The sequence below is a fragment of the Terrapene carolina genome, unplaced genomic scaffold (assembly GCF_002925995.2).
Source record: "Terrapene carolina triunguis isolate 2854851 unplaced genomic scaffold, T_m_triunguis-2.0 Scaffold192, whole genome shotgun sequence".
Lineage (NCBI taxonomy): Eukaryota > Metazoa > Chordata > Testudines > Emydidae > Terrapene > Terrapene triunguis.
The window spans coordinates 7,180,221-7,192,619 of record NW_020664543.1 but is presented as its reverse complement, the minus strand read 5'-3'; the positions used below and the strand labels follow the sequence as shown (position 1 = coordinate 7,192,619).

The 12,399-nt window shown below is 35.9% G+C and overlaps 1 protein-coding gene across 2 annotated transcripts in view; it reads right to left on the bottom strand.

The window, feature by feature from the left end:
• PRKCA (protein kinase C alpha) overlaps positions 1–12,399 on the bottom strand; it is a 297,369-nt gene that overhangs the window by 154,821 nt on the left and 130,149 nt on the right. For both annotated transcript variants that reach the window (XM_026654585.2, XM_026654586.2), the window contains exon 3: positions 9,356–9,438. In XM_026654585.2, coding sequence (XP_026510370.1) covers positions 9,356–9,438 — 83 coding nt within the window. The remainder of the gene's footprint in view (positions 1–9,355; positions 9,439–12,399) is intronic.

Below are 12,399 nucleotides of genomic sequence, written 5' to 3'. Positions count from 1 at the left end.
TTAATAGTACCCCACTGCATTTTTTAAAAAATAATAAATAAATCCAATTTCTCATGGGTCTTGAGGAGAGGAACTCCTTCTTATGGACTATCGCAAGCCTGAAGCATCAGGACTTCCCATTGAATGGGATGGTGGGTAGGGCTCTGGAGCTTGGTTCTGAAGCCGCAGACGAAAGGCGCATTGAGGCCTCCCAAGGTCTACTTGAAACAGATATGCCACCTTGTGATCACTTAGGTTCTTCAGAAACAGGGCAGGAGCAGAACATCAGGACCATATTTTAAACATAAGGAAATTCTCATGGAAACACTTTAAGGTGAAGTTAAGGTTCCCAGAACATGAGTGGTTTGAGTGAAAGAATGTTCGAGTAAAAACAAAAACCCTACTAAATGTTAGAAACTAGGGAAAAGCAGAACTAAAAAGTTAATTTTCTGAAAAATAGCACAAATCCATATTTAAATCCATATTAGAATAGGTAGGAAAAATTCTGACCATATCTGGAAGCCATGCTAGCTCCGTGTCTAATACAACACTTGGGGAATTGGCTACCACATGGAATCATAGGAACTGATCTGTTGAGATGATGATCATTGCCTACAGACTCATCACTTGAGTGAGCTGAGTCCTTATGAATGGTGGGGAATGACTGCCTTTGGCATGCTATTTGTCTCAACAGGAATTTGCAAAAATTCTTGTGTGTGTACTGTGCCCATAAAGTAAGCTACAATGGAGCCTATCCAGTGTTTTTGTGGGAATAGGCACCTGTGGAAGTAGATAAAAGATTTATACAGAAGATTCTTTGTTTCACCCTACCAGGCCACACTCTTGTAACATCATTTTAAATCTGGGATTATCCCAAATTACTATTTCTCCATGAAAAAAGGATTGAAATTAAATTATAGATAGTTTGAGCCACACAATCCTGGCAAGCAACAGGAAGAAAGATCTGGCTATCTCGTCTTATAAATAGCTTTATGAAATCCTCCTCTACTTCCAATCCACTATGTTTTTTCATGGTCTATTTTAGTAACCCATAGAGCGACCTTCTTAAGAATAAATGAGTCATGTTGTACTGTCAAGGCTAGAAGCCTAAAAATCAAACTCCTCAACACACATTATCCATCTAATGTCTAAATCTCACTTTTTAACCCCAGGTAAACATGCTAAAAAACTTTTTGACTTTGATTAAATAAAGCATTTTATTCATTTTTTGTTTTCTTAACTTTGCCCCATAAAGTCAAATTCAGTTTGCTCTCAAATACCCTGTATCACATTTTACTGGAATCAATATAAAGTCAAGATTAATTTTCACCAGTTCTTCCCAGATATGTGGTGCCCATTTAAATGTATAACCCAGGGAATGAGAACTAAATCATCGAAGAGATAGGGAGAACCTGTAATTTGCAAAGGGGATTTAGAGCCTTAGGATCTTAAATTTTACTGGATTTTCCAATGAAAATTAGGATCCTAAATACCTACATGACTTTTGAAAATGGGATTTGGGCTCCTAAATCACTTAGGTTTTTAGCCAATTTTAAACTTTATGGGTTGTGAGGTTCTTTGTTGTGTTTTGTTATTAGCAAGAAGGGTAAAGTAAGAAGTACCACGTGTATATGAAATGGACAGACACAGGGGATAAGAAACACTTCGTCTGGATTTTCAATATCACGATAATGTGCTGGACCGATACCAAGTTTCTCATAATAGAGTGGCAAAAAGATATTCTACCAGCCAATTCTGTTGAAGGCTCACCCTGCATCTATAAGGAAACCTGGATGGCTACTTCCTGGATTGTTTAAATTTATTTAGTGAATAGGCAGGCTAATAGTAACATATATTTGCTTAAGTAATACCACCATGTATCTAGTCTCCTATACTGAATTGATGTTATACCTCACTCGTCACTAACTGCGAGTGTCAGGAGCTTGTAAGCAGGAGTATAATTTGTATGAATTGCCTCTGTGATTACCTTTTTTATCAAAGTCAATGCTGCTTTCTAACTTGCTGGCTGATAATGATCCACAGCTGCTCTGAAAATGCTCTCTCAACAAACAGTGGAAAGAGTGGAATTTAAATATTCAAGAGCAGTTATAAGCCAAGGAAGGTCATACTTAAAATTTCAGAAACATGTATTTGAGGGCACACTGCTAGTATTTTAACCAGGTTTTTACTGTGCACAAGAAAGAAACACAGTGCGAAGCCTTTTCTGCATGGTTTGTGTGCCAGTATTATGCTGCAGATCTCTATTCAGAGGACGAATTTAGGAGGAGGAGGAGATGATGATAGTGGTGAAAGCTGGATAGGTGTACACCTCTGGATCATTCTTATCCCTATCAAAAATTTGTGATTGCACTTAGTGCACAGAGCATCTTCCACCAACATCTCTCTTTCTACCTTCCCAGACTACCAAGAGTAGCAAACAAGGCTTCAATATTATTCTGATTTGGTCACATTAAGATACTTTAAGCTGTAACAGACAGAGCTTTGTGTAGTTTCACTTCACAGGATCTCTTGTGAACACTTTCTGCAGTTCAAATGTGTGGGGGGTTCAAGTCTCAGAGTCTAGCTTTGAGTTCAGGAATCAAAAGCATTAAACATCTCTAAGTCAAACTCAGTTGAAATGGCCATCTCGTTCTCTCTCTCTCTCTCTCTGATGCCCTGTGGAATTGTAAATTTAGTCTGATTTCAAAGAAAAGATACAAAAGTTGCAAAACTTCAGTGACCTTCTGAGGTACCCGAGGTTTGAATTTGTAACAAAAAACGAAAGCAGCAGACAAATGCTGTGTGATTTTGAGCTTTGTTCCCTACATTCTGCACAGTGAAGCAATGGGAGGTCCTCTTAACATTGGAAATTCTCTTGTCATTATCAAATCTGGCATGTAAATAAATCCCAACCACTCTATAGAAAGTGATGTACCATCTTAAGATTTCAGTGTATTTCTCAAAAGGTAGATGAGAGGCATTATTGCACTGACACCAGATTATTGTTACTAATACAAGCAGGGCTCTCTGCAAACATTTCTAACTTTAATATATTATAATTATTCAATACATCCCTTCTGTCCAAGAGGGACACAACTTGTTTTCCCTTTTTTGTTGTAAATGCCTCTGGATACAGATTATATGACTTCCTGCTCTCTACCAATCTTTCTAGAATGTAAAAAACCGTGACATTTCCTCAAGCTTGTAGTCCTCTTTTTAACTGTAGGATGGCTAGTTGGGTTTTTTTTTTAATCCTGCTGTTCTCTATCAATCTAATAGCCCTTTACAGAGTGATTAAAATGGGTACATATTTTGAGTGTGTCTGCCAGGAATTGTTTAATTGTTGAAAGATATCATGCATCAACAGATATAGAAAGAATGCAAAATGTGGTACATGTGAATTTGTTATCTCACACTGCTGGTACAACACTGACTTCAAGATCTAGGATAGTAAAACTAAGGGAAGGCCCTTGAGATCTAAGCCATACGTCCACAAGGACCTTACTGGCAGTGCTATGACCTTTGTTCAAATCACAGATGCAAAGCGTGTAGCTTGTTTTCTAATGTCTCTGACATTGGCCATAATAGATGTTGAGCTTGAAATTACACTTTGTTGGATTTCCATAGGAAAGTGATATTCAAGGCAAAAGGCATCATCTGCTTCTTTATGTCTGAAGTGAAAATCTAAATTCTTCCTCCTTCCCCAATATATTTTTTTAAAATAAACATAACAAAAAGAGCGGATTCATACATTTAATTAATAGGTCGACGTAATGAGCACTGGCAAAGTAAGTTTCATTTGATTTGCTTATTTTCTTGCAAATGCTGTTAATGTCACTGCTCCCATAATTTCTGCCTCCTCTATCTTCTAGGAAATGTATTTAATAATAGAAACAAAGTATGCTTCGAGGCACTATACCTCTCTCTCTACACAAAAATCACTTTCTTGAAAAAAGAGAGAAAGATCATGCATTGTGTATAAAACTGGTCTGGAAACAGACAAAGCACACTCTTTCACAAAATGGCACTATATTATTTTCCTTGGGAGTATTTAAGTATAATTGAAAGACTATTTTCATCTCAAAAACTTGGAGAATCTCAAATGCAAGTTAACTAGACACCTGAATGAAATGACAACAAATATATCAGACAATTATATAAATACTAAAGCATTTTTATAATTAATATCCTTTTCACAAAAATCATCATATGGTACATTGGAAACTCTAGGGCATGGAAACAGTGTTCTGCATTCCAGGGGTATGCAAATTGTACTAACTTAGGTAGTAATAACATAACAGAATAAAATACTAAAATGTAAACATTATAAAACCTACCAAACATTTTAGTAAATTGAAGCGTAACAGTCTATAACCCTCTTCATTTACTAGTACCTATTGTTGTAGAGAAGATTATTAAACATTTATTTTCTGTATTATTCTTACAGGAAATAACACACCATGCTTTGGGGATTAAATGTATGTCAACATTGAAACTAATCATTTGATAACCTAAATGAAGTATTTAAACACTGTCTCCAAAATCCAGACAGGAAATGTAACATGCAATATTAAAAATGATTAACAATTTTCCAGATAATGGATTCTACAACAGTTAAGAGAGGCTTCATCCGATTAAATGGCCTCACACTTTCATTTGCAATGCTGCACTGCAGAAAAGAAAAGCCAGGAGTGTCCACTGAAGAATACACACTTGAAGTATCAAAGGCAGATTTATAGCCCAGGTATATAAACTAATTCACCACTAGTACAAAGGACCTTTCTCCACGTTCCCAAGCCTAACAGCTCACTGCCTCTGATGTTGATTTTAAATGCACCATGTTCTTTACTAACCTCTTATTCTCATAGGTGAATAATAATGTAATCATATTTTAACTCGTTTATTCCTTTCCGTTTTTAAAAGAATCTAAAACCTAAAGTAACGGTTTATTATTTGTAGTCACACATGGTATTTAGAGTACTGGTAATAAGACACACACAGCACTGTGGATGAAATCCTGGCCCTGTTGAAACCAACAGGAGTTGTGACACTGAATTCAATACCTCTGCTCCAAAAAACATAGGCTAACAGAAAGCACAACATAGTAAGCTGGTGATGTTGCCTATCTTGTTGAGTCCAATGTGGTGGTGGTCTCTCAACTGCTGCAAATTGGTTCTTCACCCACACCTTGAAGTATAAAGTTTTGCCTACTAAAATGTCAGGTAATATCAGGCTCCAACACAATTAAGTCAAGTAGCAGAAGACAGAGTTAAATTTGGGTGGCAGCACACAAGTACTGAAGAACAGGTGCATGGCTGGTAGTGATTTGAAGAAGGGAACATTTGGGACACCACTGATTAAGAAGCTGTTTCACATGGGAAAGAGATGGATGTGCCAAGAATGGAGGATGAAAAGAAAGGGAGCGATTAGGAGGAAGACCCCCCCCCAAGGCACTGGGAAGGGCATAAGAAGAAACAGAAGGGTGGAGTGCTTTAAATGGCATGCCGAGATGCTGGAACTGAATGAGGGGGAATAAGGGGGAGCCAGGGCACACAGATAAGGAGATGAAGGGAAGGAGGTCAGAGCAATAGGAGAAGATTATTTTTAATCCCAGGAAGATGAATTTAGCCACAGTATTTGGGTCAGTATGAAGCTTCATGTATACTAAAGAATTGCACTGTTGCAACTTGAAGCTGTTCAGTCACATGGGTGCAAGTTGGCACAGTGCTGCATGTCCACACTATCCATCCAGTTTTGAGTACGATGTAAAACACAGTAGTCCTGAGCATCTGAGTTCCACGTCATAGATGTAACCGAGAACTTTCAGGTGGCAAACCTGCATGCAGCCATGATTCCTTAAAAATGGAAAGCTGAGGAGACTTGAACTTTTATGAGCCTCTGATACTCAGGACTAGCTGGTCTGTGGCAAAAGTATAGAATGCACAGGCTTAACACATGTATTTGTATCTCATCTCATAACTCAGACCATGCTCTAATCACCAGATCACATGCCGTTCCTCTTTACAAACAAATATTTAAATATATCCTGTATATAGAGAATACGGTACTTTATTTCCTTTGAGACACCTTAGATTCTAGCGTACAATGTGTCATCATAGACCGATCATTAAGAGACAGCTAGATTGTTTGTACAGACTTATGTTTTGCATTTGCAACAAACTAATAATTCTACTATGCAAATGTGTACTCTTTCACTGCTTTTGGAGAAAGCCACTGTTTATCTCCAGCATAAATTATACTAAAAGTTATACAAATCAGAGGACTCAGAGTCTAATCAGGATAACAGCGCTTACCACCTGAAACTCATTTCACTTTCCAAAACAAGAAAAGCCTTCAAAGACATATTTGCTTTTGACAAAAGCTATTAATTTCACATGTAAATTCTTAAAAAAAACCCAAGCTTTCAGAGTTTATAACCAACAGAGAGTTTATAATCCTCCATATAACTTTTTGTTCATCCATTATTTACTGATCTAGTAAATACCACATTAAAAATGTGCATGAGAAGCTCATTAAAATCTAGTGACACGAGTATAGTTTACTGGTACATGTCATCTGCAATAGATAATGCTCTATAATCTAGAGCCTAAATGGGATATAAGAAACAAAACAGAGTGTTTCAGACAAAGGAAACTTCAGAATGTATTGTTCCTATAAACAGATGTTAAATTACTTCACTGTATAATAGAATTTATAATCCTGAAGGTTTCTATGTGAACAAGCAACATCAGTTTATTATTTCAGTAGGGTGCAATAAAATTCTCATTTTACTTGCAACTTGTAATGAACTGGAGGCCAATTATAAAAAGCCAAAGGTTTCTCACCAGAAATGCTATGCATACATAAAACTATTGATAAAGCTCTTAAAAATGAAGTAGAATCTTTCCAGTTCACTAATGACTATCAGACCACAGCAGACTAGAGTATTTTGCAAGTGATCAAACTAGAAAGCAAATATAATACTTCACAAAATGCACTTTGCTAATTTATTTCAGTAATTTTCATTTATGAAGCATAGATACAGTAATTGAAATTAATGTACTGATAATTATTACAGCATACATTGTAAAAAAACAAAAAACACACCATATCCTAGTAATATAAAATCTTACCACAGCGCTCAGTGACTGAATCCTTTCTGAGAAATGGGATGAGGAAGATGTTTTTAAATAATTGTAAATTAGCAAGGTTCTACTTTAAATATACAGGGAAAATTCAGGAAGACTAACCTATCTTCAAAATTGTAATGTGCTCTGCAAGGGCAGACTCCTGTAACTATCTGGAACCCCACTAACTTATGTGGTTCCATGCAGGGACAGGGGATCACCAATATAGAACTTCTAGCAGGGGCCTTAGTGTTAACACTACAGACAGTGTTGCTCTAGATACGTAGCAAGATCCCTCTCCTGCAGTATGTTGCAGTTGTGCAGTTTAAAGCACAGGACCAGGGGCTAAAACAAAAAATATATTTGACTGTACTATATACTATTAAATAATTCTCTGGTGTTTATAAATATGGATGTACATACACACATGTAAAATGTGCAGTAAATATGAAATGTGCACAGCACCTTGAAATACAGAATAGTTTGTGATCAAGTGATTTATAAAAAGGGCCACATTAAGATCCTTTAAAGTTTCTACTGATTAAGAAAACAATGATGAAAGTACTTTTTGCCCCATTGCATAGTGAGTTATAAAACTGGCTTCTACATAAAAGTATGCCTAATTTTTTTCAAACATTTAAATTTTTAAAAATAGTTTCAAATGGCTCATTCTTCGCTGTTCAATACAAAGAAATGGGCTCATGAGGCTGGTAAAAATGACCATATTTAAATTTTCTTTCTAGTTATGCAAATTATTTCCCACAAGTTTGGATTCAGCCATTCAGTTAACATCTTCTGAAATATTTAGCAAACAGTTGGTTCATCTCAAGTCCAATACTGCTCTAATCATTTACTGTGACAATTTTAATCACTATTAACTGCTGATGCATGCGTTAAAATTCATACTTCTCATCCTCTTATGTGGCATCTGCATCTTTCCTGCAAACTTATTACAGATTTGTTTCTATGTTGTTGCTAGAAAAAAATGATTTGAAATAAATACCACAGGCCAGAGAAAAATCTTTACATGAAAAAGAGGGAGCATTTTCTAACTGATCCCAAATTTTAGACCCCATTAATTTGAATGTGTCATTTGAAAGACATCCTATTCAGTTGTTCACCAGTAAAACTTAGAAGAATATCTAAAGGATACGGGACTCTCAAAATTTGCATCCTTCCAAAGAAGGGATGAGGCAAATGAATAAAACTATAGATTTGTAAGTGATGATAACATCCATTTCAGAACTAAGAAAATATATAAATGCTTAAATATATTTAATTGTAATTGCACCTTTCATTACTGCTGATTAATAAAGTGAAATTACTTCCTTATACTGTCTTTTTATATTTAACTCGAAGAATGAAATTTATTTTTGATTAATTATTATGTTGATTGCATTCTTTAATAATGAATGGCAAACTACAAAAAGACATTTCCCTCTTTTATTCTGAAAAACGAAGTTACATAGGATGACAACAATCATATTTTAGACATGTGCGCACACACTTCCCATGCGAAAAACAGTGAACATTTTCATGTAACCATGAGCTATGTGACAAATCAGTCCAGTTACTGTTTAGCCCTACATCACTGAGGTCTGCAATAACTGAGGCCTGCAACAGTTACGTCCTCACTGCAGAGTTAGTTTGAGTTATCTATATAGCTTGAATGAGATGGCCAACTGCAAAATAACACTCCAGCAACAGAGTTATTGTGTTAGGAGCACAGAATAAATGTATCCCTACTGCATTACTAGCTCAAATATGAGGAGCACCTGAGCTTTGATTCATACCTTCCCCCTCTCCCCCATTGGCCAGCTAGCTCAAGTTTAAAGCACTCCCTAACTCAAGCCAATTCTAATTTTGTTATTTCAAAAGGAAAATTCTTACGTATTGAAAATGCATGGCCATAACAGAGATACTGCCTGCATCGAGAAATATCAGTGTATATAATACTACAAACATTGACTTTTTGCTTGGGTGAACATATCACCATCCTGTTTTGTTTGAGGGAATACTGCCCTCTGTTATGATGTGGTCAATATTTACCTCAACTTTGCTTACTAAAATGGATATTTCAAGTCTATACATCCTTATATTCATTTCAATATATTGTTCTATTCCCAATAACTTAAAACTCTATTATAGAGTGGCAATTTTGATGATCTTTGCAGTGAGGCATTACTGTTAGGAGCAACACAGTTTAAAAAAAAAACATATCAAAATACATCACGTTCTAAGGTACTTACATCAGTGTCAGGCCCTTTGTCTGCACCAGGACAAGAAAACGTAACAAATTCATGGCACCTCTTGTGAACCACAAAACAGCAAACTAGTTAAAAAAAAAGGGGGGGGGAGGAAACAACAGTTAGAGTGGCACAGATTTACTAAATCTTTACTGTTGAAACAAATTTTGTTTCACTGAAATCAGTGTATGGAGAAGGGAACTTCAGAAAGTTCGGATATTTTGAATTAAAAAGTGACAATTCCATGTGCGTGTACCTGTTTAGTGCTGGTATTACAATTTGTCTATTTTTGAAATACTGCAAAGTATATGAAAGTCACTGTTTGCTCTGCTACAAAAATGACTTGTGGACATAATATTATTTCAGTTTTGCAGCCAGGGAGTTATCTGGTTACAGATTTGAAAGAAACTTCTCCTGCTATAACATGATGTAATATAGGCCCAGCAGATCTTCCAATGTTGGCATTTTATTTTATGGAACACTTGGTCTTTTTAGCCGGCCTCTCCTCAAATCTTTATATCTTTTACTCTACAGCTTACAGCTTTTAAACAAAGGAAAACCCAGCCACTTGGTCAGAACCAATATTTTCCTGAAGGAGTTATATCATTACATGTTAATGTTTTTATGTTCCGCGCCTTAGGTGAATACAAAATTACAAGGATATTACTGCTGTTCATGCAGTCTTCTGGAAAAGGTGGTTCTCTTGTGTATATACCTTGCAAACACTAGTTATGTTACATCAGTCAGTGTATTCTCTCTGGTAACTTTGATTTAAGCATCATCACATTGCATAAACATCCTGCTAGAACCATTTTAGACAGTGCAACTTGTAAGGAAACTCCTCTAAATCATTATTTATAGATTACACTCTATTTTATTCTATGTCAGACTGAAAGTTCTTGATTAGATTCAACTACTTAATAATTCAGGAAGAAACTACGGAGCTTATTTGTAACACTTAAGCCATAAAAAAACTTCAGACAATTCTACTTCAAAAATGCTCTACCTTGTTACAGCTAGAGGAAATCCTAAAACAAATGCAGAGATGTCATAGCTCTATAAATAATTTCCCCTATAAATATGGTGAGTGAGGACAGGGCAAGTGGGAAGAGGAGAAAGAGTGAATGGAAAGAGAATTCACAAATTTAAAGGCCAGAATAACACAGTCCAAAGCATTTTACCCAGGAATTATTCTTCCCTACTATGTAAGTGGACACTATCAAGCCAAGTAACTTGTTTCAAAATCTGGACTTTGGGGCATACAGAAATATAGACATTACCCTGTGAAGATTGGTGCTCTGTTTACAACAATATAAAGTTTTTGCTTATTTAAAATTATGTTAGGAGCATTATTTTTAATATTTTTAAATGACTGTTGCATTGCTGTGGTTAACTTTTGTTAAGCCTAAAGTTTAAAGTAACTTTGACTCTTTAAATGCGCACTTGGACTAAAAGTCACATAACTCTTGATTGGCAAACTGGGTCAGGATTTGTCACGTTAAATACAGTAATGAAGAGCTTTTTCAAAACTTAAATGCATGTGAGTATTTACTTTTTCCTTATTTAGCTTCTCATGTATTTCATGTAGTCAGTTGGTGTGTCTCATGGGACATAAACAGGGCCATTGTTGGCTCCACTTCAGACATTCCTCACACTTCCCCTGAAAATTCGCCACTGCCAACAGGTATGTATGGGGCCTCCTAATAAGTACTCATGGGTTTAAGGAGATGTGTATTTGAAGCAGGAAAAGGATTTATTTCCTCCTTGCAGAGCCTTTCTTTGCCCACAACAATCAATTTTGCCGTCTTTTACAGGTGACGGGAATTGTCCAAGAGGGAGCATAGCTTTTGTCCCCCCTAAGTCCTACCCCACAAAGGTGCACTATTTGAAGTGGCCAGTGCCACTTATTAATCAATTCTGAGGCAAGACATGTCATTAAGCTGAGTTACAGTTGTAAATCTCTATCAGTCTCTGACAGAAGGAGAAATCTAAAAGATCTCTGTGGTTATCTGAAAAACCCATAAATGTTAGACACATTAGAAGTTATAAATACTGTATAATACGCAAAGAGATATTACATGCTTAATTATATTCTTTAGGTTGGATGATGCATAATCTGTCAACACCAGTAATGAGAATAATATACTTGATAATTAGTCCTCATTGCTATTTTCAAAGACATAACATACTTCAAGACTATAAAATTACAATCTCAATATGTAACTTTTCAGCAGAACGAGTTTCATGACAATTTATCTGTGATGGCTTTTATGCTGCAAGACACACATGAATAAACAGTAAATTGCTTTCTTCATGCATTCAAAAGTTGTCAACATGCATACAGCCGATTCGTAAAATTTACTGAAGTAATTTGATACAGAGAAATACGTTTTCTAGTCCCACTTGGCTATTTGCAGCCAAGTGTTCAATAAGGTCTGTTACCATATTCCTATAAAATCCTTTCAGCTTCATCTGCAATCAAGTGCAGCGCCTCAATATGTATCATAATAATTATCAAAATTTAAGCAAAATTAAACATGATCAGATAATGTAAAATAGAAAGAGCTAACTGCCTTGTCAACAATGTGAAAACAAGTAACCATTTACAAAATGATATAACATCAAATCAACAATGTGTCCTGTGGTCCTTTACAGCTGAAAGAATGGTTACTACCTGTATCTTAGGGTAGGACAGAGTGTAGTACAGTAAATGTATTATAGTGGCAAAAGAGACCATGTTATGATACCATATCACGGTAGTGATAATAGGAGTTACTAGATAGCTACAACTGTTTTCAGTAAAGAGGAAGCCACAGTACCCACAAAATATCATGCAATATTTAACATCAAATGTGTAAATGTTACTTAATACCACTGCCTATTATGGGCATGGAAGTCAAACATCCATGTAGTGATTAGTTAGCAAAATGTGATAAATTCATCCTTGATGAAGTGCATACAAAATGAAGCTGCAACTGTTACACCAATGATGAATTTGGCAGTTTGTTGACCAAGTCTCCGCGTAGCTCGAAACCTTGTCTGTCTCT